The 19061-nt window shown below is 41.4% G+C and overlaps 1 protein-coding gene across 1 annotated transcript in view; it reads right to left on the bottom strand.

Moving 5' to 3' along the window:
* Positions 1-19061, bottom strand: part of Grin2b (glutamate ionotropic receptor NMDA type subunit 2B) — a 500196-nt gene that overhangs the window by 59645 nt on the left and 421490 nt on the right. The window contains exons 5-9 of the mRNA XM_029565662.1: positions 15158-15360; positions 14239-14410; positions 12362-12515; positions 9343-9468; positions 6380-6609 (exon numbers count right to left, since the gene is read on the bottom strand). Of these exons, the coding sequence (XP_029421522.1) occupies positions 6380-6609; positions 9343-9468; positions 12362-12515; positions 14239-14410; positions 15158-15360 (885 nt within the window). The remainder of the gene's footprint in view (positions 1-6379; positions 6610-9342; positions 9469-12361; positions 12516-14238; positions 14411-15157; positions 15361-19061) is intronic.

Raw genomic sequence — 19061 nt, 5'->3', positions numbered from 1 at the left:
TGATAACTGACCCTAATAGGACTAAGGCTATCTAAGACCTGTTATTTGTTTATTTATTTATTTTTTTCCTGGATTCATCTGGGCAGGGCTTACCCTGACAGGAATAAGGGTGTTTGGTAGTGGGATGGTGGCCCGTTTACTGGGTCAGATTGCCTCTGAGAATTAAGAGAAAAAAGAACAGGTGAGCCTTCCCCCATGCTCTCCTAGTTCTGTTCTTCTGCCATCTCCAACAGACCTTCTCTTGTCCAGCTTTTAAAAGAGGGCACATTGCTAGGGTGTAGTAGCATATGCTTCTAATCCTACTGCTTGGGAGGTGGAGGCAGAAGGATCATGAGTTCAAGGCCAGGCTCAACTACATAATGAGCTGGAGGTCAGCCTGTGCTGTATGTCACTCTGACTCAAAAATTAATTAATTAATTAACTTAATTTAAAATTTAAAAGACAAAATTAAAGACACGATGCTTGACAATGCTTCAGGACTGGTGTGCATGAGTCAAACCTTTACATTTAGCTCAGCTACCTGTCTGTCCAACCTGGACCCGAATTGCTAGTTAGTGCCTTGGCTTATTATTTATGTCAGCCACTCCCCCTACTAAGTTATTTTTAACCCAGTATTCTATGATTTGACCAAGACGGTCTCTGCCAGGACCGGGGTGTAACAGATCAGGTTTGAGGTTAGCAGTTTCCTGCTGGCTTTTGGCCTAAAGTTAATAGGGCAAGGGAAATACATTTGTGGAATGGAAATCATGGCCCCATTTCCTCATACATGCTCAGTGCCATCCAACTGTTTCTGGATGTAGCCTTATAAATATGCATATTGGTGTTCCTCTGGAATGCACATTTGTTTATCTGTTTGCATGTTGATTTGAAAGTCATACCCTGCTGTCTTAGTCCATTTTATGTTGTTTATAACAGAATGATACAGATTGGGTGGTTTATAGAGAAGAGCAATTTATTTCTCACAGTTCTTAAGGCTGACGAGTTCAAGGGCTTGGTTGTCGGCATCTGGTTGTGTCAAAATAGGGCAGAGAGCCTCACATTGTGCTGGAAGCCTGAGCACATAGCAAAAGATAGAAAGAGAGTTGCGGAACATGAACTTGCATTCATTCATAAAGCCATTCCTCGATAACTAGCTTGCTTCTGAAATAGTGACATTAATCCACTCACAAGGGCACAGCCCCAATGACCCAATCACCTTCTAATATTGCTACAATGTCAGTTAAATTTCAACCTTAGTACCTGCCTAATCCCAAGACGATGAAAAGTGGGTTTCAGATCCTATGAGACTTCTCAGAAACCCAGAAGGAATCATTCGTGTAGAAAAGCCCCATCCATGAGGTCCTCTTTTATTTATGTGTTACATGACCATCCTTTTTGGTCTTCCTCTGTCACAGGGAGGACTAGGATACAGCATAACAGTACCACACTTGCCAACTAATGTTTCAAGGCAAAGAGAGCTGGTGTCTTTGAATAGATGAACAGATTAATAAAGTTCCTTTTCCTGTAGGAAATGAACTATGAAATGTAATTTGAGGGTAGAAATTGTGAAGCAGAATGTGGCCAGACATGTTGGAGAACCCAATGACCACACAGCCAGCATGCCCAGACTACAGTCATCTCTATATCCCCACCAGGTTTCCTTCGACCCGAGCTCCTCACCACTGTCTCCATTAGTGACCTGCATCTCTCTTCTCATCCACAATGGCTTCAAAGTCAGGGTTACACTGTGCTCAGGCTAAAGTGAATTTGAAAGCCAACAGCTTGCCCAAGTACTGGAAGTCACTTCTACTGTCTATTCAAATGATACCCCTGAAAGATGTATGGAACTGCAAATTAGAATGCCATCTAATTATTATGGCTTAATTAATTAGGTAGCTTAATTTTTAGTACAGGAAAATGATTACCTTCTTCAAGTTTAGTAGGTTATATAGGAGGGTAGGAAAATGGGTGATTAACTAGAAAAAGCATCATAGTCTAAATAGGGTGACACACTTTTTGGGGGGTTGTGTGATAGGCAGCCAGGAATTTCATAAGGGCAAGTTACTTAACCTCTAAGATTCAGTTGTCTCATCTACAAATAAAGATATTAATAGTACCATTACATAAGGTAATTTATGCAATGTATTTGGCATTATGCCTTGCTTAAAGGGGCTGAAAAAAAATGTTAGCTAAGATATTAGTGCTGTAATATCATCAGTAATAATAGTAAGAATAATTGTTACCAGCAGTTGTAATAACTGTGGCCATATAATGTGCCCTAAGAAAAGTTGGGTTAAGTAAAACTAAATGAGGCAGTTAATGAGAGGGAAGAGAATTAAATAAGCATTCATTAGGGTAGAGGCAGGGGTATCAATACCGATTATTCTTCTTTGAATTTGAAATGTCCCCTGTAGGACCACTGTTTGAACTCTTGGTCTCCAACAGGTGGCAATGTTTTGGAAGACTGTGGGACCTTTGGGAAGTGGTGCCTCCCTGGAGGAAGTGAGTTGTTGGGGGCGGAGTTTGAGGTTTCGTAGCTGGGCCCCAGTTCCTGTCTGCTCTCTGTTCCTGAGTGCTGAGGCAATGTGACCAGCCATCTCTCATTCTAGTGCCTTCCCTGTTCTGATGAACTGTGTCTGTTCCCAACAGCCAAAATAAACCCTTCCTTTCTTACATTGCTTTTGTCAGATGTTCTGTCCCAACAAGAAAAATAAATAATATGTTAATTTTTACTTGTGTCCTCTAACTTTGCCTGGGATTAGCTCCAAGGGAAACATCCCAATGGAGAGGTCTTAGAATCAAATACATAGTGACTTCAACCTTGGATATACAAACAGCACATATGTGGTAATGGCAATGTACCTAGTACCCAGCAAACTTGTCCCCCTCCTTCACTGGTGGAGGTCTTTCCCCTTCATACTACATTTGGCAGACAGCAAAATGGAATGTCCATCTGGATAGCTGAGAAACATAAGAACAAGCAGGTGGGATTTTGTTCAGAGACGTTCCTACTAACTTCTTTATGCCCTCTTCCCATTGAGGGTTCCAAAGTAATGTACGGTAGGGCTGTTACAACTTGTGTGCACATCTGATTCCATTATGTGGTAGAATAAGCGTCAGCTCACTGTCATGTCCCATCATGAAATGAAAGCCATTCAGGAAAGCAGCACAGAAGTAGGTTCTCATAGAAATGTAATTCCAAACATTCTGGTTTTATGCCTTGACATTAATGAAATCTCAATGCTTCTTTTTTTTTTCTGCCAAACTATTAAAGAAAAAATTTTTAAAGAGCTATAAAACTAATAGCTACAAATACCTTTTCATCATCACTCTGAGATATTTACTGCTGCATTCGAATGCTATGGAGGCTATGTCTTCTATGATAGTCCTAACAAGCTCGGGAGCACCTCGCCATTGTAAATGTTACTTTCCCTCATGAAAATGTAATTACATTGAAAAAACAATCTTCAAAATCATCTCATTTCTATTCCCAATGGTATTGTTAAAATATATTATTTTTCTTTTTCTAAATTTAAAGAGTGCACTTCCTCACATGTATTACCATGCCAGTCCCAACATTTTGTTTTCTTTAGGTGTTTTGAAGTAAAACTAATATGGATTTTGACATTTTAAGTATACATTCAACATCCTCTCCTCTGATTTCTATAACTGTTCCTGACACTAATGTGCAGTCATATGTCATTAGTTACTTAAATGTTTTCTATAATTATGTAAATTACACTGACACTTTCTGGTAGGATGCTTACACTTTACTATTTTGTGATTTGTAGCATTCTGAAGCACATCAGATAACCATTTTTGAACATTTTCAAATTAAGCAGCTGTTAAAGGGCTCATGCTGTGTGTGGCTCTCTTCTTGTAGTGTGGGGTCTACTGTGGGTGCAGGAGGCTCACAAACATGTGTATGCTCTCTTCCACTCTCATTACAGACTTTTTTTTTGTTTTAATGATGACCAATTACTGACTGGCATTCATGGTCAGAGAGAAATACCATTAGGCACAAGTCTGTGGATTATTACACAGATTATGGAAAACAAGTGTTGGAATATGGAGATGAGTCATTGCTGTGACAGGCAGGAGACTGACAGGCTGTCTAGATGAGCCCAGGAGAGCTCCACAAGTGATCAAGAGTCTGAGCCCTGAGCCTGAAGTTTCAAGAGGCAAGGTCAGAAGAGATGAGGAGTTGAGGTTGTGGGAAACAGGAAGTGAAGCACTGATCAGACAGACCTACTGGAGAGCTGAGGTTGATAGAGGACATGGAAGCCACATCAGAGCCAAAGAAAAGTCAAACAGCTGTGTTGATTATATGCAAAAGAATTGATGAGACTGAACTTTTTAAAAACAAACAACATGTGGAGGACAAACGGATACATGTTTTCTCTGCTAAATAGCCTAGGATGTCCAGATCTTTCATCTCCATCTCAACGTTATTAGAAATGCATTCTAGTTGTTGCTGGGTGGCACAAAGGTATGAGGCAGATGAACATAATGTTGAGAGCAATTTTCAGAGACATCTGAAGGACACATTCTGATAAAATATGGTAGATTCTCCTCATGTACCAGTTGATAGTCCGAAGAAGGGCTGCTGCTCAATCACACCACTGCCACATTGAAGCATAGCAACATGACCTTGGCAAACACTGCTACGTTCTTATTTGGTGATTTGATCCACTACGCATTTTCTATATCCATGCAATGTGACATGGTCCTGGCATAATTTTTTGGGTACATGATTTGTGACAACTCAGCCACATTTTGATATGAACATAGTATGACATACCTCTGAAATATATATATATATTTTTTTTTATGGTAGAATGGACCATCAAAATTCTGCCATAAATATAATTTATGGTTGGCATGATCTACCTTATCTATATGAAGTCCAAGCGTCAAGCCCCCAGAATGTAGCTATGCTTAGCCCCAGTTCTGCTTATACAGAAATAGTCAAAACAAGGTGAGGGTGATGGTAGAGGTTGGTGGGAAGATAGAGTGAAAGCTAGGATCACAATGACAAAGGGGGTTGATGAGGGAACCATATGAGACAAAGGTTCTAAAATGGATTGAGTAATAAATGGATGGGTATATGAATAAATGTAAAATAAATCTTGGGCTAGAACAGTAACATTTTAAGAGGAAATGCAAAGAAAATATGAGAAAAAAGGTAAATATAGTGAAAAGTAAATATAGTGAATCTCTCTCATATACACAGACACACAGACATTACCCCTAGACATACACACACACATACACACATAAGCACACACAAGCATACATGTACACCTATGTATACACACATGCACATGGACTCATACATAAAGAACACATAAAATTCCCTCAAGGAACTGTTTCCCTTTCACATATGCTCCTGATATTCTTGATGAATGAAGAGAGATGGATGGAGAAACTGGACCTTCATCAACGCTTTACCTTGAGGAAGCCCCATGAACATGATAAAGCATTACCTTTTGTTCTTAAATGCACTATGCCTGTATCTCAGGACTTCATCCTGGAAGTAGACATGGCACGTGACACTTCATAATTATTAAGGAGGCAAAGAATAGAAAATCTATTGTAAGGAAAAGTTTTAAAATGTCGCTGGTCCTAAGTTGTCCCAGACATTCTATAAACACTGTCCTTACAGTGTTAGACCACTGAGGTTGTCACACTTCTGGGGACAGATCTCCCATGGAAACTGAGGTGGTTTGAGCTAACCTATAAAGTCATGGGCCTTTAGAAAGGGCTTTGTACCTCCTTACCCACCAAACCAGGAATACCTCCCCCTTCCCTTCCTCTCTATGCTGCAAGGCCTGTGGGGAGGACTACAATTGGTATGGGGACAACCCACTCACCTGTACCACATAGGGGCAATCATCTCATTAAATAACACTTCTCTCCAAGACACAATGTGAACCACACTCCTGCTCAGCCCTAGGAACACACGTGTGTGCATAGGAACAAAAGGAGAGCCCACAGCCAAACACCACTGGGAAGAAAATGAGGCCGTAATGCTCTAGTCCCCTCAGTGTGGGTACAAAGGGGCGGCCCTCTAATAACACATTAAACAGGCAGCCCTGAGCACAGAGGCCACCCAACCGCATCCAACAAGAGCTGCCACATACTCAGAGGGCCCCACTAGCATACCAAGCCCCTCATTTGCAGCCCAGGGTGCCCTTGTGACAACCTTTTATGAATCAGAAGGCAAGCGTAAAGTAGTATTATTTCAGTAGGGAAACCAACTTCTGCACCCTTGTCCCAATTGAAGAAAACATAAGAAAGAACTACTGATTCTAAACATTTAGAAAATTAGCACGTTCATGAGAACTTTTAGTATGGCTCAGGATTGAGAGAAAGGGAAGGTTTGAAATGGGTCTCTCACCTTCTTGTCACTCAGGCCAGAAACCTGGTCCACATATTCTTCCTGGATCATGAAGGCCGCTAAGTTGGCAGTGTAGCTGGCCAGGAAAATGACAGCAAAGAAGGCCCACACTGACACCATGATCTTGGATGTGGTTCCCTTTGGGTTTTGCACAGGTACGGAGTTATTGAACACCAGACCCCAGAGCAACCAAATCGCTTTGCCGATGGTGAAAGATGGACCTCCTGGTTCTGGTGTGATTAAAAAGTTGAGGAGAGAAAGTTAGGCCAGAATCACTGGATCTATTTCAATGTACAAGTCCACAGAACTAGACTATCCCTGCCAAGGACAAGAAAGCTCTCCACTAAGTCCATCTAATGGCAGCTTTATAATGCAAGGGCTTGTGTCTCTTCTGGTAATCTGTGGAAGGTGGAACAGGGTTTCTTAAAAGAAAATCTAGAGCCCTGATGTGTGGGGAGAGCTTTCTCCAATTAACACCCTTATCATGTGAACATGGAGTAACATAGGCAAACTAGCCCAATATGGTCACACTTGGGTCATTTGTATCTTCTAAAGGAGCGTTGCACCTTCCAAAACATCAAGAATTGGGTGAGGTCTTTTTTTTTTTTTTTAAACCATTGCCATATACCTCCATGCTAGATGACTTTGAATGTACTCTTGAATATTTCCTTTAGCTTCTAGCTCTTACCAGCCAATGTTTCAAAGATGACCTTGATTCCCCAACCCCTCCAATGTCAACCCTTCCCAAGTGGCTTTGCTGCAGTAGCGGTTTCTGTATAAGAGAGCACAAGGAAGCCCAGGCAGGAGGTCACTGACTGGCCTGGCCATGTGCATCTGAGGTTAAAAAAGGTAGTTGTCTTTGACAGATGTCCCGCCATCTGATCTTCATAGAGTACCAGGGTTTCTGCCTGATGACCTGCCTGTTGTTCCTGACTGGTGAGGGAGAAGTCTTATGTGTTATCTGAATCTTTGTGCAACCTTCCACTGCAGAAATGAACATCTGCCCTTGGAATTTTACAGCCTAGTAACACAGGTCTTACAATGTTTGGTTTAATCCTGACATCTGCTAAGCCAGCTACAAACTCATGGACCAAACATGCTGAACTTGATAGCAACTGTGCACACACATCTATATATATGGACCTGATTTCATGCAACAGATGTGTAACTAGTAAGTTGTTTATAAATCAAAATTTTGTTAGCTGTAAAATGCTCCAAAGAGACTTGATACTTACTTAGAGTTACACTTTGTCTAATTCCTTTGTGAAGAGAAGCGCCCTAAGGTCTCATGAGTAATTGTAACTGCTTACACTGATTCTGTGGACCTGGATTTTTTGAGTCTGGTTTTACATTTTCCCAGGGTGAGAGGGCTGTCTACGCTAACTTCAGTTCTTGAAATCTATACTTATGGTATTCTCAGACTACTAGAATCCCTCATGTGGATATAGGCCATTGCTTCTAGCCCTTAGCACAGGTGGGAAATCACTGACCGCACCATATTGTGGAGACATGAAGAACACCCCCCTCCCAGAAAACATAATTGACTATAAAGGTAGGGCCACATTTGGATGTGCGCTGGTGAGCCAGTAGCCCTCAGCCTGGCCTGAAGCCTACCAAAGTATGAAGGGTATGAGACATTGCAACCTGGTGACCACCCAAAAGGTTCTTATTAAACTGATTATGAGGTGAATCTAGTTATTCTAATGAGACCAAGATAAATGACCACTAAGCTTCATCCTAGGTTTAGTAAATCAGGAAATAAGCTTAGTCCAAGTAGCTGTCTTTTCACCATGAGCAATTCTTATTAGTAACCAAGATTAAGAATCTGTCCTCTTAGAGGTATAAATCCAGAAAATCATCCATTCTAGAAGAAGACTTAGAAAAAGTGGCGTATTTCTTAATTCTGGGCTTTTGAGAAATTTTGGGAGGATCTGTTTACTAGGATCCCCTGGCCCCTTCAGAAGTATGATGAACTTTAAAAATATTTATTTATTTATTTTTATTTCATGTGTATGAGTGTTATACCTGCGTGTGTGTAAGTGCACCCTTGTAGTGCAATGTCTGTGGAGGACAGAAGGGCCTGGAACTGGAGTTATAGACAATTGTTAGCTGCCATGTGGGTTCTGAGACTTGAACCATGGTCTTTGCAAGAATAGCCAGTGCACTTAACTGCTGAGCCATCTATCCAGGCCCCAGAACTATGATGAACTTTTTTTGTCTCTTTTGAGACAGGGTCTCCCTGTAGCCCCAGCTGTCTTGGAACTGACTATGTAGACCGGGCCAGCCTTGAATTCACAGAGATCGGCCTGCCTCTGCCTCCCGAGTGCTGAGATTAAAGGCGTGCGCCACTATGCCCAGCTATGATGAAGTTTTAAAAATTATCATTAGTGTTTCAAAACTGGGTATCATATTGATGTCTACCTACCCAGGAAGTAGATCAATTTCATAGTAGCTATGAGTGAGAACAGGTCTTCCATGTCCATTATATTTTAAATATGCAGCTTCCATATTCCCTAGCAAGAGGCTTGGGCCAAGGACATATGCTTTGGAAATTCTGTGTGTCAGTGATCCTTTGGATATGGGGAGTTCTAACAGCTGCAGTCACCTACATGCACCTTGAAGCAACCTATTCTTATTTTAACATGTGTGCACAATCTGCCTTGTTCCTCACATCTGTTCCTACAGACTGCCCACAGCCTGTGGTTACGGGACATGCTTCTGTTAACATCTCTATTATCAATCTTTCTCCTCATTTACCCAGAGGTAGAGCTGGGTTTGGGGCTGATGGGAACCAAAAGAGGACTTAGAGAGTCAAACTAACATCTTTATTGGGCATTTCTAAAGAGTTGCTAAGTTAGCAACCAACAGAAATTACAGGGATGTAGAAAACAAGCAAGGATGCAACGATTCAGAATCAGGACCTAGAAAAATAAACACAGACACAGCAAGTCCAGTTGCTTTACCTCTGCCATCAGCGAGGCACCTGTTGTAACCCACAGGGCTGAAGTATTCAAAGACAAAGACAGCCACAGCAGAGACGATGAGCAGCATTACGAACATCATCACCCACACGTCAGCACTGAATGGCTCTGGGAAGGAAAGCAAAACAGAGCTTGGGGTCAAAGCAGAGAACAAACAGAGCTAATCATTTCTATAAACATCTGCTCAATCAAACACCTATTTTGAGGAGCACAAACCACAAGTGTGTTACGTGACTTCAGAGAGCCAGGGCTTGGATTAGGGAGAAATACGATATAACTCACACAGCTCCATTCCTGAGTGGGTCTGTAAAGATTGCTATATTTCAAACACATTAAGAGGACCCCATGCTGCTTGTAAACCTTATCGGGTTTATTGGGGGCAGTTTCTGTCACTATGGTATCCATATCTGGGTCAACTGGAAGAAAGACTGGATATGGTATGAGTAAATGATATTAAACTGACCCAGTAATGCCCTCATGTCCATAACACAAAGTGGAAACCCAAAAGGCCTTGCCCAATGCTGGTGAGCCTTGCAGCCAAATGCTCAACAAACTTAACCTACAGATTACTTAGAGCCGAACTGGTTCAGTAACACCGATGCACCGTGATTCCCCCTTTACTTTTGCATCACTTTCTGTTAGTTTCCAGCCTACACGTACTTTTCCAACCCATTTTGATATGGGATTTTGTACTAGGTATCATTAGAATATGAAATATATAAGTCAATATTTTAATACTTCTGCCTGCATTGAATATCAGTATCTATAACTGGGGATTTAGCAGGTAACAAAGGAGCATGCATAACGTGTGACTCACAAAGCAATTAGAGTTTGTCTCCTATTACCAAGTGATAGGGCTGATGGACTAAGACCAGATAAGATAGCAAGAATGTTCTGTACATGTTTTCTTGAATATCTTTTAATCACATCATTTTTGTTGAATCTCTTCCAGTTGAGTTAAATCTCTCTGGCTTAAAGGTGCCTATAAGCTGAACACTGTATTCTAAAAGCCATCTCCAAGATGGTTTAGGTAAAAAGGAACAATCGTTATTCTGTCCCATGATACAGTGCTCCCTCAATTGTGTCCCAAAATAGTTCTGGCCTTTTTAGCTGTCATATCACATTGTAAACTCATAATAAGTGAATTAACATGCTGTTTTCCCCATCATCCAAATCATTAATAAAGATGAAGTTGAGAGAGGGGGAAAATTGGCTGAAAATTAGAAAATATATTTCTTACTCTGAAACCCATTTTATTATTGAACTTCCAAAGGGATTATAAAAGCCTAGTCACTTAATCTATTATTAAAGACCCTTAACAAAGCCCCAGAGCTTAACACACCAACTGTGAAATGCAAAATGTTTCAATGGCAACAGAGAATCAAGTGTAGATGATACAGTTTGAAGCTTCTCTGGGTGGTATAGTAAAAACATCCTCTACTCTTGAAAATAACTGGTAGAAATCCTTCCTGGATTTCATTTTTCCTAAAACTATGTAAAAATTGAATGAAAACCTTACTTCTGTAGTCCCCCCACCCCCACCAACCTCAGGGCAAACATCAGTGTTGGTTTTTACAATTTATAATGTGTTTTCACCATTGTTTATAATCCTGTCAATGGACCTTTCTTTATGGGATTGTTGTACGTATTTCACAGAGGAGTGAACTAAGTCTGAGAGGGCAAGGTTCTTTCTAAGCTCAGGCTCAGAAAGCGGCATCTATGAGTTGATACAGCTAAAGCATGTGTACTGAAGCCTTGAGCATATCATAGTGTTGCTATTCAATGAATGCTGGCTTCTAGAATTTCTATAACTAATGAACCACTCTTTTTCCAGACATTCATAAGAAGATATACTGCCTAACATCTCTGTTATTCCAGGGTTAACTAGCTGTACTGACAAAATTAGAATTAGAATGTATTTTGTATCTCTTCATGTTTCAATCATCCTTATAAAGGAAACATGCAAATAAACTATACACAGAAGCTATGAGGATGAATTCATTCAGTACTATCTAGTAGCACTTCATATAAATGAGTAGAGTCAGAATTTGGTTCATTATACACAAGAAGACTGGCTAAGAAACTTGAGTAAGGTATTGAAAAGTTTTATGGAATCTCTAATTCCACTTAGTAGTGAACTAATTGAATTAGTTCTTTATGGACAGAACTTAAAGAAAGGTTAGTCACTGTCTGCTCTAATATTCTCATTTAAAACATGTTTTTGTCTCTTAAGAGTGATTGTGACTGGTCCAAGGGCTTATAGATCATTTCTGACCAAACTGGGATTCCTGTCTCCTGGCCCAATGTTCTGTTTTCAAGGTGACATTTCATTTCTGACCCCTGGCTCCATGGCCCCTACAAAAATTATGGGGTATGAGCTCACAAAAGTCCTCATCTAATTCAAGTCTTGGCCTTATCTCACCCAGTCTTATATCACATCTGCTTTTGACATTTAAGTTATGGTTGAGAGAAGGGAAGGAGAGCGTGGTACTGGGAAAGATGGTGTGAGATGGAGTAGAGGAAGCACAAGACCAGCTCTGGCTAGTAAGACCACAGAAAGCTCATGTGAAAACATAAGTTTTTTGGGCATTGCTAAGCTCAGTTCTTGAAGATAATTAAAAAATAAGTCTTTCAATTACATCTAGAATTAGAAATTATTTCAGCAAGAAGTAGCTGCAGATATAAGCAAGTTGAGATGCCTTTTTCTTTGGATGAGAAAAAACTGAGTTCTTAGGAAGGAGGAAATTTGCTGTAGGTCAAGTGAAGGCTAAGTAATACCAAGGGAACTCAATGAAGCCTCTGATGGCCAGAAGGGGGTGTTTTCTTACAGAGCACCACCATGCCCTCCTAACTTGGGGGTGTTCTTTCATTTCTGTGGAGAATAATTGAGTCCCTAAAATGAATTCCCTGTCTGAGTTCAGCTCTTAACAAACAATTTGTTCCCCATTCCATCTACTTGTCGTTGAGTCCATTTCCTATTATCAGCAAGCACAGGATTTACCTAAGAAGGCAGAAGGTGAGACTGTCCCATTGCTGCGTGACACCATGACACTGATGCCGGTCTCTATGAAGGGCACAGAGAAGTCAACCACCTCTGATCGTTCTTCATTGATAGTGAGTGATCCCACTGCCATGTAGGCCCTCTTCATGACAACCTGAAAAGAAAGGTGAAGGTGCAATGTTCCACTTAGAACATTCTAGCAGGCAAGTCTACCACAAGGAAAATACTCATGGTCCAGAGGTAACTTCATTTGTATAGTGGGAACAACTTCATTGAGCCTCTCTCTCTCTCTCTCTCCCTTCCCTCTCTCCCTCCCTCTCCCGTGTGTGTGTGGGGGGGGGTGAGAAGGAGAGGGGGAGGGAGGGAGGGAGATAGAGAGAGAGGGAGAGAGAGAGGGAGAGAGAGAGAGAGAGAGAGAGAGAGAGAGAGAGAGAGAGAGAGAGAGAGAGAGAGAGAGAGAGAGAGAGAGAGAGAGAGAGAGAGAGAGAGAGAGAGAGAGAGAGAGAGAGAGAGAGAGAGAGAGAGAGAGAGAGAGAGAGAGAGAGAGAGAGAGAGAGAGAGAGAGAGAGAGAGAGAGAGAGAGAGAGAGAGAGAGAGAGAGAGAGAGAGAGAGAGAGAGAGAGAGAGAGAGAGAGAGAGAGAGAGAGAGAGAGAGAGAGAGAGAGAGAGAGAGAGAGAGAGAGAGAGAGAGAGAGAGAGAGAGAGAGAGAGAGAGAGAGAGAGAGAGAGAGAGAGAGAGAGAGAGAGAGAGAGAGAGAGAGAGAGAGAGAGAGAGAGAGAGAGAGAGAGAGAGAGAGAGAGAGAGAGAGAGAGAGAGAGAGAGAGAGAGAGAGAGAGAGAGAGAGAGAGAGAGAGAGAGAGAGAGAGAGAGAGAGAGAGAGAGAGAGAGAGAGAGAGAGAGAGAGAGAGAGAGAGAGAGAGAGAGAGAGAGAGAGAGAGAGAGAGAGAGAGAGAGAGAGAGAGAGAGAGAGAGAGAGAGAGAGAGAGAGAGAGAGAGAGAGAGAGAGAGAGAGAGAGAGAGAGAGAGAGAGAGAGAGAGAGAGAGAGAGAGAGAGAGAGAGAGAGAGAGAGAGAGAGAGAGAGAGAGAGAGAGAGAGAGAGAGAGAGAGAGAGAGAGAGAGAGAGAGAGAGAGAGAGAGAGAGAGAGAGAGAGAGAGAGAGAGAGAGAGAGAGAGAGAGAGAGAGAGAGAGAGAGAGAGAGAGAGAGAGAGAGAGAGAGAGAGAGAGAGAGAGAGAGAGAGAGAGAGAGAGAGAGAGAGAGAGAGAGAGAGAGAGAGAGAGAGAGAGAGAGAGAGAGAGAGAGAGAGAGAGAGAGAGAGAGAGAGAGAGAGAGAGAGAGAGAGAGAGAGAGAGAGAGAGAGAGAGAGAGAGAGAGAGAGAGAGAGAGAGAGAGAGAGAGAGAGAGAGAGAGAGAGAGAGAGAGAGAGAGAGAGAGAGAGAGAGAGAGAGAGAGAGAGAGAGAGAGAGAGAGAGAGAGAGAGAGAGAATATGTGTATGTATGTAGGCCAGAGGAAAACCTTGGGCATTACCCTCAGGTATACCATCTACCTCCTCTGAGACAGGGTCTGTCATTGGCCTACAGTTTACCAGTTAAGCTAAACTAAGTTTAACAGTCAAGGATTCTCCTGTCTCTAGCTCCTAGAACTGGGATTATAAGCATACACCCCTGTACCTGGATTTTTTATGTGAGTTCTGGGGATCAATCTCAGGTCCTCAGGCTTGTTAGGCAAGTACTTTACAGACCGAGTCATCTCTCCAGCCCTCTATTTACTATCTTATATTTCCTGAAATTCATAAGATGAGGCTTTATAAAATACTTAAAATGTAGTAAGTGCAGTGGGGATGTCCTTGTTATGACCTTGCCTCCTGACACTAACCTCTCCAATCATGCCGTTCCAGGTCCCATTGATTTTCTTCCCATGTTTTCCATTGGTCACCAGGTAAAGGTCATAGGTGAACTTCACAGACTTTGAAATTTTCTTCAGGATGTCAATACAGAACCCTTTGCAGCATTTTTTGATGTAGCCTGGCTCCTCATCTGTTTTATTTCTAGCCAGTTAAAGAAACAAACAAAGCAAGACTTTGTACAAAGAAACAAAATGTAACTCTTTTAAAACTCCAACCTCAAAACAGCACCCCACCAGTGGCGTACAGTTTATTCAGTTTCTTCCTGACAGAGAAAATAAACCATACCTAGAACTGGAACATTTTTACTGTCTCAATATATTAAGCCACATTTTTCTACAATTTCTAATGTTCCTTCGAAGCATAATATACATGAATATACCAAATACTCAGTTCAATGAAGTTTTCACTGAGTTCATAGCTTTAACTGGAACCTGGATTCAGGTATAAAACAACTACCAGATCCTGAGAGGTTTAGCAGTCTCCCTTCCAGGTATTTCCCTTCCCATCCTCACCAAAAAGCATCATTATCTTGGCTTCTAACAGCATAGTTTCAGCAGATTAATTTAAAACATGGCTCTAAAGCTCAGTAGGCAGTGACATGCTGGCAAAAACAAAAACAGACACCACCATACTTCAATACCAAAAGGGAACAAAACTCTATAAACTTAGGTCCCAGTCAGTAAGACCAGCAAGTTGAAGGGAACCTTAGCTTACTAGTTAACAATCATCATTTGAGGTCATGGTTTAGATGGAGCCACACATCTGATCACAAATTACTATGACCCCATAGCCCAGCTGAACAGGTGTCTAACTCCAGGTCAGCCATGTGCTAACAGTAAATCTGGCTCTCTCCCAGGCTACCCGGAGCCATAGGGGGAGGGATCATACTCAGAGATTATGCGCTTCTGACAGGGGACTGTGTTCCTCATGCAGGTTCCACTCAGAGGATCTACACTTTCCACAATGACAAATGGCGCCTCCTCCAGGGTCACAATGCTCAGGTGGTCATCCTCCTGTTCTTCAGTCTCGGGACACATTCGGGGCCACACGTAGTATTTCATCTGCAGGGACTTGTCTTTCCACTTCCCCACCTGCACAGAGATGAACAGAAGGACTCAGCAACCACCAGCCACAGCCTCACAGCCTCTCCCCCATCCTCTGAATCTCCCCAGGAAGTTTTAAAACATAAAGCAAACAGATTTATGCATAGTGCATAATAGAGAGAATACTCTTTAAGGCATATCATAAAACGAGAAGACTATATCCATCCAAGAAATGCAGTCTATTCATTTACTTACCCAACATTGAATGAGGCCCTACTATGCTAGGTCTAGGTACCCTGATAAACCGCAGAGAAACATCTGTCTATCCCCCATTAAGCTCACATGGAGGGAAAGAGTCAGAAATGTAAACAACTGTCCTCAGCCTGTGAGATAAGTTCTAAAACAGAAGCCTGAATCAAGTACTGTAAAAATGCCTAAATTTTCTAAGTCCTGTGGCTATCTGGTTTATTTGTGTTTTTACTTAACCACAACAAGGAACATAATACTGAGAGAAGCAAAGAATTTGGAAAGACCAAGAGAATACCTATAACAACTGAGTTAGCTGAATGTGTTCTAGATTGTAATGGAAGTCTTGTAGGGAACTGCACACAAAACTATGTGCCTCTGTACTGAAGCAAGATTAAGTTGAGATGAATGAATACAGACATGGCTTGTTTAGGGAAGGGAGTATGGTTGGGCTGGTGATTATTGGATGTGTCAGTACAAAGCTGTACCTGCTGGGCTGGGGCAGACACCCTGGGATGAGCCAGATAGGTTTCTATGTGAGAAGTCACCTAGGGCCATAAAAATTTTGCACCCCATCACCAGGAAAATGTTGTCATCATCACTCTGTCTTAAAGGTGTTTGTTCCCTGAGTTATACATGGCAGATTTGCTGTCAATCACTAGGAATAATGTTTGGGTTCAACCGCCTTTTAGAAGATTCATTCATCCCTGTTTTCATGAAATCATTCACGCAACTTTGCTACTCACTGTGCCAATGAGTTTAAAGGAGAAAGAAAGAACACTGTTTAATTTTCTATCATTGAACATCTTCAATTATCCCAAGGAAGTAAGGGATTTTCCAAGTCTATACTTTCCTCCATGCAGTAAGAGTAACAGAGCAGAACAGGTGAGATACAAGGTTTTCAAAAGTACTTAGTTTATGTAACTCTAAAAATCAACCAAGAAGTACAAGCAGTATTTACTAAATTTTGAAGCAAATATATATGGATTTCCTCTCATACCAATGCCACGCTCCAACTCCCTCTCTTCTTTGGTTCTGCTTTTGTTTGCACTTCAGTGTGGTGTGCTTGTAAGTCTTTGTCAACTTGACATACAATGCAGTCACTTGGAAAGAAAGAACCTCAAGTGGGGACTTTCCTCCATCAGACTAGCTTGTGGTCATGTCTGTAGAGCATTTACTTAATTGTTCATTGATGCAGGAGGGCCCAGCCTACTGCGGGTGGTGCCATCCCGAGGCAGGTGGGCCTGGACTGTATAAGAAACACAACTGAGTAAGCCTCGGGAAGCAAGCCAGCAAACAATGTTCCTCCACGGTTTCTGCTTCAGTTCTTACTTCCAGGTTCCTGCCTTGAGCTCCCTCCCTGACTTCCCTCAGTGTGTGACCTGAGAGATGAAAGATGAAATAAACCTTTCCAGGTGCTTTTGGACAATGTTTAATCACAGCATCAGAATGTAAATAAACATGTGGTTAGTTCCTCCTTCTAGCTTGTCCCACAAAGCTGGTCACTTTACTTCAATGCCCACATTAGGAACATAAAGCCACTGCCTTGTTTTATTAAGTCATATAACATGAAAGTGATTTCTGTCCTGGGATAACTTGTTTGGCACTTGATTTTCTTTGTCATTAACCTTGGTTCTGGATGGGTATTTTTTCTAAGCATTCTTATGATATTTTGCCTCTTGCTTTAGAATTACGTATTGAACCAAATGTTAATATGTATAAATGCACCTTCATCACTGATAGGGTTATGACCTAATCAATCTATAATAATTTTGAAATGTAAATTCAAAGTTCATTGACTACTCTTCAGCTAAAAAATGTTATGCTTAAGAACACAGCACACTGTAGAGTATTGCTTGTTTGCCCATGTAAGCTGTGGCTGTCAGAGTGCTGTGGTTCACTGCTGTTACCTAGCATCATGACAGGGTATCCACCACTTATTACCAGTCCAAGAAAAGATCCAAATGTAAAATATGGACACACACACACACACACACACACACACACACACACACACACACCCACACACACACACACACCCACACACACACACACACCCACACACACACACACACACACACACACACACACACACACAGAGGACTGGGGAAGGGAGATAGCTCATTGGTAAAAATGCTTGCCATGGAAGAATGGGGACCTGAGTTCAATTCTCAGCAACTACATAAAATGCCTTCTGTGGTGTCATGCGCTAATAATCCCAGTACTGAGGATGTAGACTGAAAAGGATCTTGGAAATTCACTGGCCAATAGCCTAGCCTAATAGGTGAGTCCCAGGTCCCCAAGAGAGACCCTGTATCTAAAAACAAGGTGAATGGCTCCTGAGGAATGCCTGAAGTTAACCTATGGCCTCTGCATACCTGTCTTATACACACACACACACACACACACACACACACACACACACACAATGCACCTGCACACATGATAAAATTATATGATAAAATATGTCTTCCATTGAGTGCCTATAACTTTAACATTAAGTTGAAAAAATTACAAGTCAAACTATCGTAAGGTAGAGACTCTCTTCAATTAACTATTGGTTTTGATTTTGCTTCAAATGTGTTTATCTCATGTTGCCAAGGCTCTTTATTTCTAAAGCAGAAATTTCCAAATGGCTTCCCAGGCATGCGGAGAAATTAGCACCCTGCGATGGAACTTGGGGAAGAGAAAATAGCCCCTGAGACCCATGATGCTGAGTCATATCCATTCCCAAGCAGGCATATTTACATTGGTGGCCAAACCAATATTATTCTGTACATGTTCAATAGTGTGGAAAAAGTCGAAAATCCCTGAAGTACATAATGTTTTCAGTCCTACCAACTTTTACACCAGTTCCTTTTGATCTTCTTTCTTTTAAATACAAATGTATCTTCTTTGTCTTCATTGTAACTAACCTTTGCCAGAGAGAGCCAAAAGTCCATCTTAGGGTTTCTTCAGGAACCCCTGAGCTCACATGAGATCCCTACCCGGAGTCTGTTGCCAAATGGCTTTTTTAAATTTTTAAATTTTCATTTTTGAAATTTATCTAATAACCACATGATTAGAAGAAGCATCCTTTTACAGCTTTAACATATTCAATAACAATTTCCAGAGCAAAGATGCACCTCTTTCAAAAGTGGCTGTAAATTTTTAGGTTCACAGTTGAATTCATATAGTTATACAACATTGAACTGAGTATAAACCCAGTGAGACATAAAATCAAATGAGTTTTTAATCTTTTTTCCTCCATGCTTCCAAGAGAAGCCAACAATGGTCAAGCAGGACCTTTGGCTTATCTTCACATAGATGGAACTGATAAAAGAAAGGAGCCAGGGGCTCCTCCCAAGCCCATGAGACCCCTGAGGAACAGATCCTCAAACAACCTCAAGAGTAAAAACAAATCAGTTTATTGGGTCCAATTGTATGTCCTTAAACACCCAAAAGGGAAGTATAACCAAAGATTAAAGGGCCAATATAATTTTCATAAGAGCATACATATATAA

This window comes from Nannospalax galili, unplaced genomic scaffold (genome assembly GCF_000622305.1).
Source record: "Nannospalax galili isolate Female #2095 unplaced genomic scaffold, S.galili_v1.0 scaffold210, whole genome shotgun sequence".
NCBI classification, from domain to species: domain Eukaryota; kingdom Metazoa; phylum Chordata; class Mammalia; order Rodentia; family Spalacidae; genus Nannospalax; species Nannospalax galili.
The sequence above is the reverse complement of the archived record's forward strand: the minus strand, read 5'-3'. Positions and strand labels throughout refer to the sequence as shown.